Raw genomic sequence first — 15524 nt, 5'->3', positions numbered from 1 at the left:
TATTTTCATCTCATACTTTATTTTAACAATATTAAAGAGGCACTTTAAAAGCACACAGACAACATCATAAAACAGGGTTTCCTGCTCTTTCTCTGCTTCTCTGGACAAAATATCAAAATAAAAACTTTTGACAGAACACATTGCACCCAAGGTAAATTACCTACAATAGTTTTTTATACAATACAAAGAATTGTAAAGATACATATTAACAGAATAAAGCCTCTTTTTTTTTTCCTTTAAATCTAAAACAAAACAAAAAAATCATTGCAGGACAGACGCAAAGTACTCTGACTGTTCATATCACATCAGTGCATTACTTCACCTCCTTGACTTGGGTGTATTTCAATAATATCTTTCCATGTCCTCGTTTGCACCTGAGATTTCTTTCCAGATTCAAAAGTTCGGTTGTAGAACGTGCTCATTTAACGTAACGGAACCATTTCAACACTATGGAGTACCAGCATACAGGGATTCTTTTTTTCTCTAATATTTTTGCCTAAAGTAGAATTTTTGGTTCCCTAAAGCTGATTTTCTTCCCCTAAGTTGGATTTTTTTTTTCCCCTAAAGTTGAATTTCTTTTCCCTAAATTGATTTTTTCCCCCTAAACTGAATTTTTTTTTCCCTCGAGTTGGAATTTTTTTTTTAAAAAGTCTCTTTTCCTGCTTCGTTTTTTTGACAGGTAACGGCTATTTCCTAAAGTTTCCCTTTTATTTTTCAATCAAGGAAGTCTGTATTCACATTACAAATGAAGAATAGCACCAGTAACTGCATAGTAAAAGCGGATACCTATAGAGCCACTAACTCAATACAGTAAGATACTTTAGAAGTGATACCGTTGAGGGCACTCGGACAGTACCGGTTTGGTGCGGTAAATTGGCACAGTTTTCTCGTTGCACAAAAAAAACCCCACAAACAAAAAGAAAACACAAACACACACAACCCTCCCCCCCCCAAACCCCTAAAAAATCAGAGTTTGTCACAAGTGTCAAGGTGCAGTTTGCTCATGGTGACGGTTCTTCTCCGGTCACATCGTCTACAGTGGTCAAAGAGTGGCAGCATCCTCTGAAAGGCTCTGACAGCCCCGGAGCCCCAGAGCTGGTTCGTTATTCTCTTGACGATGTAGAAACAAAATCCTTAGGGATGGCTGTCAAAATATAGGACACTTGGTTCTTAATTTAATTTTTTAATTGTATCATCTCTTAGGCCAGCTCCCAATTAAATGAATTGTACGGGATTATTTGTGCAAAATCTTCAAAAAAAAAAATAAAATTTGCTTTCTACAGTGTACTGCACCTTCTGAATAAGACGTCTACGGAATGAAGTTCATCTCTTCAAGTACTTTGTACAAAGATAACACAGACATAGACTCAAAAGGGTCTGAGATTTGCAAGTATCCTTATAACCTCAGCACTTCTGCAATAAAGCAATTGCTCTCGACGATTCAGTCTGCCCAAAGCGATTACAATTTCAGTTCATGAAAATCATCAGCAACATCAAAGTTCTAGCATTTGCATGATAAATCAGGTGAATTAAAGTAGATTAGTAGACACAAAGCAAACTATTTCACAGAGGCTGCAGTGCAAGTTCATTTAAGCTAGACAGAGAAATCATGCTACACAAACGAATTTAATGCTTTGATAATTTTTCCCTTGCAAACCCCATGAAAGCAGCTGAGGATCACCATAAGTCACTTCCATAAATTATTCTGAAGTATCTCTTCTTAAAGGAATTTTGAAGCTAGTTAATTTTTGCCCAAAGAGTTGGCTGAGCAGGTTGTTCTGGGACTCAGCGGTGCGGTAGCTGGTGGCGCCGGCCGGCTTGGCCCCGCGGGCAGCGCGCGGGCCGTGCAAGGTGCCACGTGGGGATGGCGTCGGCCCCTTGGCCAACACTTGGTGGAGGCTCTTGCCCAGAATGGCCTTCCTGCGTTTCACGTCCCCGTTGGCGTGACGGAGCTCCCCTTTTTTCTGGTTGTAAGTGTCCAGGACCATCTTCTTCAGCTGGGGGCCCGTTTTGGGTTTGGATACCAGTTTGTTGCAGTGCGTCTCCCTCCTCCCTGGGGAGAGGGTGGAGGCCTCAGCGTTGCTCCAGCTGGCGCGTTTGAGCTCGACGGTGCTCTCGCTCCTCACCGGGCACGGTGTCCGGGCTTTTTTCTTCTTCCCATCTCCCTCCATGTTCTCCCGGGAGCCAGAGCTGCTCCGGTGGCTCAAGGATTTGTGTTCTTTCCTCCTCTTGGGGTGAAGCTTGCCAGTGGCTTTGTTTGGCTCCACATGGCTGTGCTTTGTGGCGTTGGTGGCCATTTCACCTCTGGGCTGATGGCTGGTGGATTTGCCTGGGTTACCACCTTGGTCTTTGGCGTTAGTGATACCATCCTTAGCCTCAGGCATGGATTTATCCCTTCCGGAGATGGGTTGTTGACCCTCCTCGGTGCTGCCGTTGGGGCTGCCCACACCCAGAGCAGCCTCACTGCCAGGCTGGCTACCTGTGGTCTTCTTTGGTGGGGCTGAGTCTTTGGTGGACCTGTTGAGCGTGGGTGATGCTGACTTGTCCTTCAGGGGCAGGGGGTGGTGGGCAGCTTCTGGAGACATGGCCTCAGAGGCACCTTCCCAAGCAGAGACATCGCTGGAACTGAGGTTGCTCCATCTGAGGGTCTCCTTGGCTGTTGGAGACTCTGCCTGAGGGGAAGGAAGCTCTGGGACCTTCTTGGAGAGCTGGAGAAATGGGATCTCATCCATGGCATTGGTGCCTGTACTGGGATTTTCCACGACATATGCTCTATATTCATCTTTGTTGCCTGTTCTTTTATGTGCATCAGCGCAGCCACGTTTCTCGGTCAGGTGTAGAGGAGAGAGTTTTTGGTCTGTGGCCTGGTTACAAGCCAGCCCAGCAAGGTCCATGGTAAACTCGGGTGAGTCCAAGAAAGGAAGTGGTTTCCCATCAAACGCTCCTTTCTCCAGCTCCTCGATAGCCAGGCCAGCAATGTGGCTGAGCTCCGGGCTGCCTGTGGCAGCTTGAGGCAGAGATGGGGAGAGGCAGGGGGGTGGTGGTAGGGTGTCAAATGGGGACTTCTCCATCTCTGCCAGGAGGTCGGAGAAGTCACCCACCAGGTCTTCTGTTTTCACGGAGGTTTGGGGTGCTCCTGGATCACCAGGTGCTGTTGGGAAGGAGTCAGCGGGATTCTGCAGACTGGGGCTTGCAGCTTCTACCAGCTGAAGGTCACTCGTGTGGTGCAGGTGGACCGGTGACCTGCATGGGAGTGAGCTGCTGTGGTGAGTAACCTTCCTCTTCTTGCTCGGAGGCATGGCCTCCTGGAGAGATCCGTCCTCTTTCTCCTTCTCCCTGCCCTCCCTGGAGGCAGTGCCAGGCCTCATGACCCCTCTGAACTTGAAAGTCTTGTTGCTTCCTGCCAGGTGCTTCTCCATGTGCCGGTCGTACTGCTCCTTCTTGGAGAAGGTGTAGTTGCACATGCTGCAGATGAAGGACTTCTTGATAACGTGCATGACATCGGCACAGAGCTCACAGGTGTACAGGGTGGTGTGCTTGATCTCCTGTTCCTCCACTACACCATGCTCCTGGCTCAGGTGGTTTCGGAGCTCTTTGGTTTCCTGGTAGAACATGGGACACCTGTGGCACAAGTAAATCTTCTGCAAACTGTGCACAACCAAGTGCCGCTGCAGCTTGAAGGGCTTGGGAAACTGTTTGCCACAGTGATGGCAGTCCCTGGAAGGATCTTTGCAGTCTGGGTGCATGGGGACAGACTTTGAGGTGCCTTCGTTTTTTGCCATGTGCTCTGGAGAGGGGCTGGCAGATGCTTTAGAGGAGCTGGGAGCAGGTGGCTTCACCTTGACATTGCTTTCCGAGGGATCTTTCATTGCCTTGGCCTCCTGCTCGAGAGGCAGCTCCTTGGGGCTCTTGCTCTCTCTGGTGACCACGTGCCTGCTGCCGGGGTCGGTGTGCCGGGAGGACCTGTTGGGCTTCCGATACATGATGGTGTTGAGGAAGTGGGTGACGGCAGCATTGTCCTCACCAAAGCAGGCTGGCAGGCCCATCGCTGACTTCTGCGCCTGCCCCTTGCGGGCAAACTGGGTGGCGTGTTCCCGGAGATGCTCGTTGTACATCCAGACGTCGGAGATCTCCTTCAGGCACATCCCACACGCCCACAGCCCAGCTTTGTTCTTGGCATGCTTCTCCTTCAGGTGGTCCCTCAGCTGCTCCCGGGAGCTGAATTTGCGCTGGACACACATGTAGCAGGTGGGTGGAGGGGAAGGGTTGTGGGAGAGCTTGTGGAAGTCCAGCTCCCCTAATGTCAGGAACCACTGGAAGCAGACTTTGCATTTGTACTGCTTGTCTTTGGTCTTGATGGTTATCTCACCGCGGTTTTTCCCCAGTTTCCCATCTTCCAGTTTGCTCCTGTGCTTGCCTGACTTTGGCTTCAAACTCACAGTGCTGTCCTCCCCATGGCCAGGAAGATCTTCACAAGGGCCAAAGAAGCACATGTCTCTCATTTTGAGCTTGGCATTCAGCATCTCGATGTCGATGGTATGAAATTCAGGAGAGTCCGAATCCTCATCATCCTTACCATCATAGGGCTCCTCTGCCAGGTCGGGGGGCTCGGAGCTCGCTTCTCTGAGCGAGTGCTCATCCTCAAGGTCCATCAGAGGCTCAAACATGTCCTCAGCAGAGAGACTTTCTCCCTCCTTCTCCAGACTCCCCCAGATGTTCAAGCTGGGGACATTGTCCACTTGGCTGTTTTGGCACAAGAAGGTGAGCATGTTGTCTTCTAAGTCAATGTCCTCCTTCCCTTGGTCAGTCACCTCGTGGTCCAACCTCAGCTCAATGCTTTTAGATCCGTTTGGAGCAGCATCTCCACTCTTCGCCTTGCTGCCATGACACATGTTTAGCATTAAGGCGTCGTCAACAGAGATGGTCTCGTATTCACAAGGGGACTCCCTGGTGACACAGAAAGAGCTGGTTTCGCTGAGGTCAGAAGCCAATTGGATGGTGAAGAGGTTGATGGCACCTGTTGCCTGAAGGTTGACTTCGGTGACGGGCTTGGGTTTCTTGCTACGCTTCCCATACACCCGCGTGCACTTCCTCCGGACAAACTGGTCATCCCGGGGGAACAACTGGGAGAATGTGGAGTCATCGTCGAAAAAGCTCTGGAGGTCTGAGGTGGCCACGCTCTCCATGCAGTGCTCTCTGCCTGGGGGCACCTCTGCCTTTGCCCATCGCTTTGGCTCTGCAGGAGGAGGGCTGGTCTGCAGAGCGCCTTGTCTGGGAACCTTTTGAGTCGTTCCCAAATCATGTGTGTCCAGTGGCAGAGCCCCTTCAGCAGGAGCTGTGGGACCCTGTGGGGTACCACTCCAGTTCCCAGTGTCACTGCCTGCTGCAGGGCTGTGTCCTGTCCCAGCATGCATCTCCTCTGCCTCATCAGCACCACGATGCTGCTCTTTGCTTACTTTGCCCAACCCCTTTGTCACTTGCTTCACAAACCCACTAACCCAGTTTTTGCAAGTCTGTGTATCTTCCACTCCATTTGGATCTTCCACCTCCCCAGAGTAGGTGACTGTGTCCATTGCTGACTCCTTGCTGACCATCTCCTTTGAAGACGCCACCCTGTTGCCCAGGTCTTCTGTAAGTTGGGCCTCACAAGGGGACTGTTTGGCTTTTTGGGAGTGCTGGGTCCCGTTTTGCTCCTCTGTGGAGATGCAACCACCTGGCTCATGCAAGCCCTCCCTGATCCTGGGCAGACTGGAGCTGGCAGGGGAAGGACCTATGCTCTTCTCCAGCTCACAAGGATCATTGGGTTCATTTCTGCTGGGAAACATCTTTGCTTTCCTTCGTCTCACTTTCCTGTTCAGCTGCTTCTCAGAACTGCCATTCTCCTCTTCAGGATCTTTGCTTTGGCTCCTTCTGCCCTTTTCTTCCTTCCTGACTTGCCATCCTGAGTCCAGCTTCCCAGATACCACCTCTCCCGATCCCCTCATCTCAGAGTGCAGTCCCTTTGCCTTCATTTCCCTCTGCAGAACATGTGTGCAGTGCAGTTCCTGGGACATCTCAAGGGAGATCACACTGAGGTCACTGAGCACTCTGCTGACCACCTCTTGCATCTGTGTGCTGGGCTCTTTCTCCAGGTCTGGCAGTATCTTCTTGGGGACGTGTTCGACACTGGTTGTTGGCACCTGTGAGCTGCAGGTTTTACCTTTGACCGAAGCCTTCACACTCCTTCTGGGTACCTTTTGGGCTGCTTTCAATATCTCGTCTGCAGGAATTGAAGGGGACCTGGGAGTCTTGCTGGGCTGTGGCACACTCCCATTCTTCACCTGGTGTTTGACAGCTTTGTGTCTGGTCAGGCCAGGCTTAGACCGGAAAGTGGCTGAACAAAGGTCACAGGTCACTGGGAGCCCATTTGGCTTTTTTCCTTTGTGAAGTTCATTTTGGAAAGGGTTTGGAGTACTGTTGGGTGTGTTGTTCTCTCCTTGGTCCACACTGTTTGACACACAACACCCATCTTCTCCAGCCCCATGCCTCTTGGATTTCTCCCCTTTTAAACTCTTTCCTTCACTCCCTGTGGTTTTGGAAACACCAACTCTCACTTCTGCTGCCTCTGAAAACTCGTGGCCATTTAATTCAGCAGGACCAAGATCTTCAACCCTTGTGAAACTTCTGCTGACAGCAACTGTCACTTCCTGAACAGCAAAACCATTGGACAAAGTCTCTTGTTTGCTTTGATGCTTATTTCCATCATCGGAGCAGCTTTCAAGCTTATTCTCTTGATTCAGGTTGACCTCTCTTTCTCTGATGGGCAGAAGATCTGCTGGGGGCTGGGTTGAGTGATCTTGGGTTTCTGAAGGAGTGGACTTAACGACCATGTCTGTGATGGTGCATGGTTGGTTTTCTTTAAAATTTGACAACACAGTACTGGCATTTTCAGGTACCTCTTTCCCAACATCCTTTTGGTTGAAAGGTGGCGAACAGGGAAGAGAACAGTCCCTTCCATGAGGTTCCTGGTGAGCATCCATCTCCAAGGCAGAGCCCATCAGGCCATCACCATGCATTAGAGCGCAGGGTCTCACCACCCCTTCTCTTTCGGGTGGTCCATAGTTACCCAAAACACCATCAGGGAGGTGACAGTGATGTTCCTCACCTGCTTCCATCGGCACAGCCCCGCAGTGATGCAGCAAGGGAGGAAAGGTGGCTGGCCTTTTCCATGTCCCTTGCTCTACTGGACTCATAGTGTGGGGATGGATGTGATGGCTGTTGGCCTCAGGGGGACACCTCTTCATGACTAATGAACTTGATGCATTAGGCAGGGAGGTGCTGTATTTCTTCTCATCTGAGAGTCGAGTGACGAAGCTGGGGACCTCTCCTCCCTCGGCCCCACTGCTTTCCAAGCATTTGGGGTCAGAAAATTGGGTTGGCAAGAGCAGGCTGGTTGGAGATTCATCTGTGTGATAACAGCCATTGAGGGACGACTTGCCATCCCCTTCTCTGGGAGCCTTTGCATTCACTGTCCCAACTTTTGTCTCGGTCACCACATGGTGATTCTGGTGGAGATCCTCCTCGGAGGGAGCAGGGGGGCTGATGGAACTCGTGGGAGCACTGCACAGGTGCTGTGGCCCCTTCCCCACCTGATTCCTTTCCAGCCTCTCTCCCACTGCGCTACCCAGTGTTTCTTCCTTGAGCGAACTATGGCTAAAATGGGATTGCTCATATTTCATAAATGCCAAGGTCGTGTTGTTTTTATCTTCCTCCTGCTCTTCCATGAGCTGATCAGCTTTCCTTCCTTGCCCTGGCAGTGGGGTCACCGCTGTGTTTTTGAGTGGCAAGAGGTCATTATGCTCTTGGGAAACACCATCTGCAGGGATATTAATGTCACTCGGCTCCGCGGGTTCATTTGCTAAGTGCTGCAGCTCTGTTACATCATTTTGCAGCTCCGGCTTCACAGATGTGGATTGTTTTGCATGGAAAGAGCCCATTGCACCCAATGACTCCAGCTGCTCACAACCACTGGAGAAAAGCACAGCCTCTGCCCCTGGGGTAGCAATATTTTCTGTGTTGCTTCCCATGGGGATTACCCCCTCCCCATGGGCAGGGCAGTATGTCCGATTTTCCCCTTCCAAGGCATCACTGTTCTCCTCCTTCTGGTCTGGCTGGATGCAGGCAGTGGCAGAGGGGTGGTTGGGAGCCAGCAGCATGGGGAAGCATGGCATCAGCAACTCCTCTTCATTGTTCTTCACCGTTCGGGCAACAAAGAGCTGGAGCTGCTGCAGAGGGTTGGCAGATGTATCCTGAGATGCCAACATCTCCTGGGAGTCACGGTCGCTTTCCTTGGGCAGACTCAGCATATCAAACAGCAGCACTTTTGGCTTGCTGGCTTTGTCATTGAGTCCAGGGGTTGGACTCTTCCTCTCCTCTGTTTCCTCCACCAACACAGACCTACTACCACCCTCTTTGAAGTCCACGGCACTTTGCACCATTTTGGGTGACTCAGTGGGGCTTAAGGCTCTTTCTTCAGTATCTGGGACCTCTTTGATGTGAGGTGAAAAGGCGAGATCCAAGGCTGGGGTGGGACCCTGGTGGAAGCCAAATTCAGGTTTACGGTTTGGAAGATGGGCATCAAACTTCTCCAGCTCTGCAGCATCAGTGTCTGCTTTCCCTGGCACAGGTAAGCTCTCAGCACTGCTCTGGCATGGCAGGGATGGCACAGGATCTTTGGCTGCTTCTGCTGCCTCCACCGTCTTTGGGAACATGGAGTCGGTGACAATAGGAGAGCTTTTTGTCATGGGGTCTGAGTAGACAGGAGCCTCTGTGTGGTCTGTTGTGCTTGAGCCTCGTAGACTTTCAGAAGATGACCCATTTTCCAGCTTTCTGGGATCTCTTTCCTCAGCAGATGCAGTTCCCTGGAGCTGCTCACTGCTGTCTTTGGAGCAGAAATGGTTTGTGGTGAGTGGGGCTGGAACACACATCTCGGCCTCCAGCGAGCCCAGCTCCACTGGGCAGGGCCAGGGCTCCCTGGGTCTCTCATAATCCTCATGGGCAGTTGTGACGCCCAGCTTCTCACCTCCCAGCCTCTCCCCAGCACAGAGGCTTGATCTGCTCAGCTCATCTGCCAAAAACAGTCCTTTCTCCTGGCCTGCCTCTTGCTCAGCCGGCAGTGGTGGGAACCTCTCAGCCTCCTCTCCTTGCAGGTGCTGCTCAGGTTTCTGGAGGCTGATGGATGCCTCGTTACCCAACTTGCTGGTTTGCAGTTGGCTTTCCAGCTCTGTGACTAATCGTTTGATCTCCAGCTCATCATCTGATATGTTGTTTATGAAAGTCACATTATAATCCATTATCCTGTCCGGCAGTGGCAGGGAGAGCTGGCTGGTGGGGACAGGTCCTTCCTCAGGGAATTTCTTGGCTAGTGGCTTCTCCACTGAGAGGCTGTGGAACTGAGTCATGTCCTCTGGCAACATTGGAGCCACTTCCTCCATCAGGGACCAGTCTTTCTCTGGCATGAAGGGTGGATATGGTTGCTCAAAGGGCAGTGGCTTGCGGGGGGGATTCCCGGGACAGATGAATGTTGTCACATATCCATTCTTGCTGGCAGAAACGCTCTCGTATAGCGGCGGGTCGAACTCAGTGACAGGAAGCTCTCCAAATATTGAAGAGGAATCAAAGCTGAGAGGGGAGGACACCTTGCCCTGTGGAATTTCTGCGGCATAAGGGGAGATAGTGGAGTGCTTCTGCTCGAAGGAGCCGGTGTTGATGTCATCCTGGCACAAGTACATGTCCTCCATGTGTGAGGAGCCCAAGGCTGGGGGCTTTGGGAAGAGGTTGTCATTGTAGTGACCAGGAAGGCCTTTGGGATCAAAAAATGTATTGTCACTGCTGCTGTATGGATCAGGCGCCTTGGCACTGAGCATCATTCCCACTGCATCCCCCCCATACGTGGGGGCCGGAGGGGGATAGTCCTTCTGGCTGTCACAGAGCCCATGTCCCTTCAAGTGCTTGATTCCCGCTTCTGAGCAGGTGGCACTCACATGGCCAGGACTTGCTTCGTTGCTGCTGTGAGATGGAGCAGTTATCTCTTCTGGGTGGTACTTCAGCCCTTCACTCGTGAAAGGGGTGAACGGATGCCTCTGGTTGACCATGGTCAGACTGGGTGAGTTCTGAGCCTCCAGGGTGGGTTCTTCTGCCTCGCCTGTGAGCTTTGCTGCTCCTTTGGGCTCTTCCTTACAGGAGATCCCAATGGGGCTCTTGCCTGGGGTGGCCATGATGGGCAGCTGCCTTTCCTGAGGCTGTGAAAATGGCTCCACCTTTGCACAGTCCGTCACAGCAACATCTGGTTCAGGACTCAGATGTGTCCTGGAGACTGCCAGCAAAGGTTTGGCTGTGCCAAACCGCCTGCTCCACCTGGAAATGTCCTCTTTGCTCTTCTGGCTCACCTTTGGGTTCCTGTCCTTGGGAAGGCTGAGTGGAGTCCCTGGCACACGTGCTGGGCTGCCTGAGCGCCTCCTCCTCTGGGTGCCACCCTTCTCACTGGCCCCTTCAGCACGGGGTGGGCTGGTGCCCATCTCTCTGGGCTCACCACCACTGTGGTTGCTGCCGGTAGATGACTGGCTGCTCCGTCTTCGGATTCGGGCAGCACAATCCTCTTTCTCAGCATCCTTCTGTCTTTGAACCCCTCCATCCCCCTGTGCTTCCCTTTTCTGACTGCCCCTTTTCCGGCTGTAGTTCCAGGCTGGGTCTTTCTCTTTGATTCTTTCACTTCTCCCCAGGCGTTTCTTGCTCAAGCTGTATTTGCTCCTCCCGATGAATCTTGTGCCACGCTTCCTCCTCCCCCGGGGCTTGCTGGACTCTGTTCCGTCCTCATCCGAGTCGGACACGTAGTCATACTCCTGCAACCTGCCCTCCTTGGTGGCTGGCATCGGCCTCTCAGTGGCCTGAGGGAACTGGACCTGCTTGCTGCTCTTCACCTGCAGTTTGTGGAGCTTATTCTTCTGCTGCACGATCTTGTGAATGAGCTCCTTGCTCCATGTCCCACTTCGGGGCTTCCGCTTCTTCATGTCCTTCATGGAGAACCGTGGCTTGGGGCTCTTGGTGGCAATGACTGGCCCCACTTCACTTTTTGCTGGAGGCTCCTGGCTGAGTTTCCTGGGATGTTTTTGGCTGGAGGTGGACTTGGAGGAGGTGGTGGCTGGTGGGATGCTGTTTTTCCTGTCTGCCCGCAGCCTTGCTGTCCTCTCCACTCCTTCTGCCCCAGGATCCGGCTCCTGGGCTGCCAACCTCCGTGCCGCCCTCCCCTTGTGAAGGTGCTGCTTTCCTGCCCCTCTCTTCCCCTGCTCCCCAGCTGGGTGTCCATCTTCATAAGAATAGCCAGCCTTGGGCTGTCCCACTGCCTTCTCCTCTGCTGCCTGCTTTGATTTGCTCTCTGAGGCCAGGGCTTCCTTCGCTTTGTGGGACATCCCACTGCTGGTTGCCTTCACGCCCGTCAGCTCCTCGTCGGCAAACACATCTATGAAGCTGCTGTCGATCTCTGGGTTATCTGACTGGTACCCCAGGCCGTCGAGGGCTTCAGTGATCAGGCTGTCCAGCTTGGCATCGTCGATGTCCAGGTCGGAGGCAGTGAGGGGCAGAGAGGTGGCGGTGAGGCCATTGAAGAGGCTGCCCTTCAGAGCATCCTCCTTGCCCTCGCTTTTGCCTTCCCCGTCCAGCAAGAAGTCATCGCTCTTGTTTAATGTCAACAAATGCACCTGCGGGTCTGGAGAGAGCCCCAGGCTGGGGGGCTTGGGAGGCTCTTGGGGAAGTGCTTTCCGCCCCTCGGCTGCCCGGGGAGCATCCTTGCCCTCTCCCTGGGGAGTGGGATGGGAGGCGCAGAACTGGCGGTGCTGCAGGAAGGATGAGAGGTTGCTGTAGTTCTGGTCACACTGTTTGCAGGTCAGGAGCACGTCCAGCTGGTCCAGGCTGGCACTGCTGAGTGAACTGGCCAGCAAGTGATGGGAGGAATACGGTGGTGGAGGCTGCTCCCCATCCAGCCCATCTGAGCATCCTTTGGCCACCTCCACGCCGGGTTTGTGGAATGGGCTTGCTGGGGTGCATTTCAGGAGGTTGTCATCTTTCAGGCCATCAGGAGGGAAGTGGAAGGACTTGATGGAGTCTGAGGGGGGGTAATGAAGTGAGTTGGGGCTCAGGACATCAGAGGGGTGGAAGGTTTTGTTGGAGTCCTTGGGGTGGCAGGGGTGCTGGAAGAAGGACGAGGGCGTCAGCGCTCCAGACATCTGGCTGTCTTCGAAGGCAGGGTTGAGTGGGCTGCTGGACATGGGGGAGAGCGATGAGCAGGTGCTGCCACAGGTGGGGTTGGGGACAGGGGACGGCAGTGGGGACTCGCAAGGGGAGGCAGCCACCAAGGCTGATTGCAGCAGGACCAGTGCTGAGCCCGACGAGCTTCTTGAGGGAGGAGGAGGACCTGCTTGACCCATGCTGTAGAAAACGGCTTTGCTTCTTGAGTCGCAGACAGGAGACCCTGGGTCCTTCCCACTCTCAAAAGAGAAAGTGCCCGTCACACTGGGGTCTACCCTCTGGACCCCAAGGCTCTCTCCTGATAAGAGCTTTTTGCCATGATACCCTGGAGAGTTACTTATGGGGGGCCCTTTCTGGGCTTTCCCACTCCCCTGCCATTCTGATGTGCCCAGGGGAAAGTGGAGCTTCTGGTTGGTGATCTGCCTCGACAGCTCCAGCCTGTTTGCACCGGGCATTGCAGAAGGGAGGTGTATTTGCTGCCAAGGCATCCTGACATTTTTCTGCCTGTGCTGCCTCTGCTCGGGGCCAGACTGGCACTCGAATGAGAACTGGCTTCCAACAGGGTTTGAATAAGGTGCTGAATTCTGGTCCATGGGAGAAAACGCCTTAGTGGCACCTTCCCAAGCTTGCACAAGTCTGGGGTGGGTGGGTGCCGTAGTGGGAATGCTTGTCTCGAAAGGCACGGATCCTGCGCTGGTGCTGCCCACGGGGGAACTGCAATAGGCTTTGCTCTGAAAGTGCACTTGGGACAGAGAGTTTGGTGGCATGTTCCTTCTCAGAGGGCTGCTCTGGACCAGCAGCCGTGGGCTGGGGACACTGTCCTTGGCTGAGGCTTGCCTCTTACCGACTGGCTTTGGCATACTAGGCGAGTGTAAACTAGACGGAAAAACAGCTTGGTTTTCTTGGAAAGTGCTTGGGTTTTGGTCGATAGCACCAGATGACGAGAGAGCACCATTGGGGTCGGCGGGATGCTCGCTCCTGCCTTTGCAGCAGGGCAGCGGGCTGTGGTGCGGGGCTGGCGGTGGCGGCGGGTGCAGGAACGGCGGCGGCGGCGCTGGGACGGGCAGGTACAGCCTCCCTTCGGGGGACACGCTCTCGTAGGAGCCACCACTCAGTGTCTCCTCTTGCCACTCTCTGGAGGAGGAGTGGAAGGTGAAGGCACCGTGTGCCAGCTGGCTGCTGGTGAGCCCCACGTCCAGGTACTCCTGGCTCCCTGCATCGCCGTGGTACGGCTCCTTCCCCGAGTCGTGCAGCAGCTGGAAGGGGTACTGGCATGGCAAAGCCCCCAGACTGTGGACACTGGCTTTCCCACCCTCAGAAAAAGAGCTGGGCTTCTGCACCGTGATCCCGTAGCTAGCACCGGCAAAGCTCTTCTCTGGGGAAGGCCAGGACTTGGTCCTGTTTGCCTGAAACTCTAAGTAATGTAGCTGCCCATGGGTGCTGGGGCTCTTGAGGGGGATGCCGGCAGTGGGGGGCTGCCCTTTGGGGCCTAGGAGGGGGCCGGGCTGTGAGGTATAGTTGGCGGAGGTACGGCCGGCAGCGGCATCGGGGAAGCAGCGGCCAAAGCTGAGCTCTTCTTGCCGGAGCTCGGCCTCGCGCTGGGGAATGCTGGGCACATGGAAGCGGTAGCTGCTGGCCACGGGGGGAGTCACCTCCGGCTCCTTTTGGGGGGTCACCTTCTGCTGGGGGTAGGCGATGCCGATGGTGGGGTTCGGCCGGGTGCCGGTGATGCTGAGCCGGTAGAGCTGGTGGTGGCCCCGCTCGCCCTTCCCCGAGCGCCGGCTGCGCTCACGGGCTCGGCCCTTCCCCAGTGGGGACTGGGGGCTGCCCTTAACCTCCCCCCAAGTGCTGTCATTGCCAAATTTGGGTTTGCACTGGAGGGATTTGAAGTCGATCTTCCCTGCTTGCTGGGGCCGGATCACGGCTTCCCGCTGGCTGTGGGGCTCCTTGTCCTTGGGGCCAAGGAAGGGGGATGTGCCCTCCCCACTGAGCACCCTCCCATCCTTCTCCCCGCAGCCTTCAAAGCCAAAGTCCTTGTCGGGGTCTTTGGGGGCAGCCTCAGTATCGCTGATGGTGTAAACATGCTGGGTCTCTCCAGTCATGATACCGAGGAGGGGGACAGCCTAGAAAGCCCTGTTGTCCTGTCCTGCTGCAAGCTGTTGTCCCTCTGTCATGGGCATGGTCCTCCACCAAGGGGCACCGGGGCGGTGAGAGGGGCAGCAGCTCCCCGGGGCCGGGGTGGTGGGGGGTCCCGAGCACCGGTGGGGCTCTGCAGCATCATTTCAGACCTGGAGAGGAGAGAAGAGAGGAAGGTGGATGTCAGTCAGGAGGGGACCAGTGGAAGGACAGGAGAGATTTTAGTCCCTTTTCTTGGCACTGTAGTGGGAAAGTGGATAGAGGAAGGGGCAGCACAATCCCCCCCCAACAGCTCCAGGGCAAAGCCCTCCAGCTTTGGGCTCTTCAAAGGATGCTTTGAGCAGTTCACCTCTGGCAAAAGCTGCTGAGGAAGCACTTTTTTCCTCCGGGGAAAGCTATTTCTGGGTTACTTCTTAGCAACATAAGCAGAAAAAGATGACAGAAGAGCTCCACCTACGGATTAGTGGGAAGGGCTGTCGGGATGGGCTGGGAGAGGCATCTGGGAAGGGCTCTGTCCCCATGTCCCTGTGTGCCCGCGTCCCTGTGTGCCTGTGTCCTCATGTTCCCGTGTCCCCATGTCACCGTGGCTGGAGGGATGATGAGAGGAAAGGCTTTTGCTCCACCACTTTCCCCACCTGGTGCATCTCTTTGCTGCCCCTCCACCAAACCATCGTTTTGAAATTCCTGGTCTTTGAAATTCCTGGTGCCTCTGCCTTAACTTTACCACCCCCTACAAATTGCCCTGGAAATTTTAAACACTATTAAGGAGGCAAAAGCATAAAAGCTGAGTCCCAAATTTACCAGCTGATTTTACAACCCCAGACCTCAAGGCGTTAGACATAAAGCACAAGTCAAGCTCAGCCTTTTAAAAGGCACCACTAGAATTTTATATTAAAAAGGTTATATTAAAAAGAAGGGTAAAGCCCTGTTTCAAAAGACTCTTTTTTTAAAAAGTCTGTTGGAAACAGTGAGAGTTTATTTCTCCTCTCTCACTAGAAATCCTTCTTTACTGTCTGTCTCAGTGGGTCAAGGCACGATACTGCTGGGAGGGGGTGAGGACCAGGAAATTCATCTTATTAATCTCCTCCTGGGTGCAATTCTCACCT

At 53.7% G+C, this 15524-nt stretch overlaps 1 protein-coding gene across 1 annotated transcript in view; it reads right to left on the bottom strand.

Annotated features, from left to right (window-relative positions):
* The window catches only part of ZNF469 (zinc finger protein 469), a 186003-nt gene continuing 170479 nt past the window's right edge, over positions 1 to 15524 (bottom strand). The window contains exon 5 of the mRNA XM_064671016.1: positions 1 to 14570. Coding sequence (XP_064527086.1) covers positions 1701 to 14384 — 12684 coding nt within the window. The 5' untranslated portion in view covers positions 14385 to 14570 and the 3' untranslated portion in view covers positions 1 to 1700. The remainder of the gene's footprint in view (positions 14571 to 15524) is intronic.

Source organism: Pseudopipra pipra, chromosome 14 (genome assembly GCF_036250125.1).
Source record: "Pseudopipra pipra isolate bDixPip1 chromosome 14, bDixPip1.hap1, whole genome shotgun sequence".
NCBI lineage: Eukaryota > Metazoa > Chordata > Aves > Passeriformes > Pipridae > Pseudopipra > Pseudopipra pipra.
Note: the sequence above shows the minus strand (reverse complement) of the source record. Positions and strands in the feature narration are given on the sequence as shown.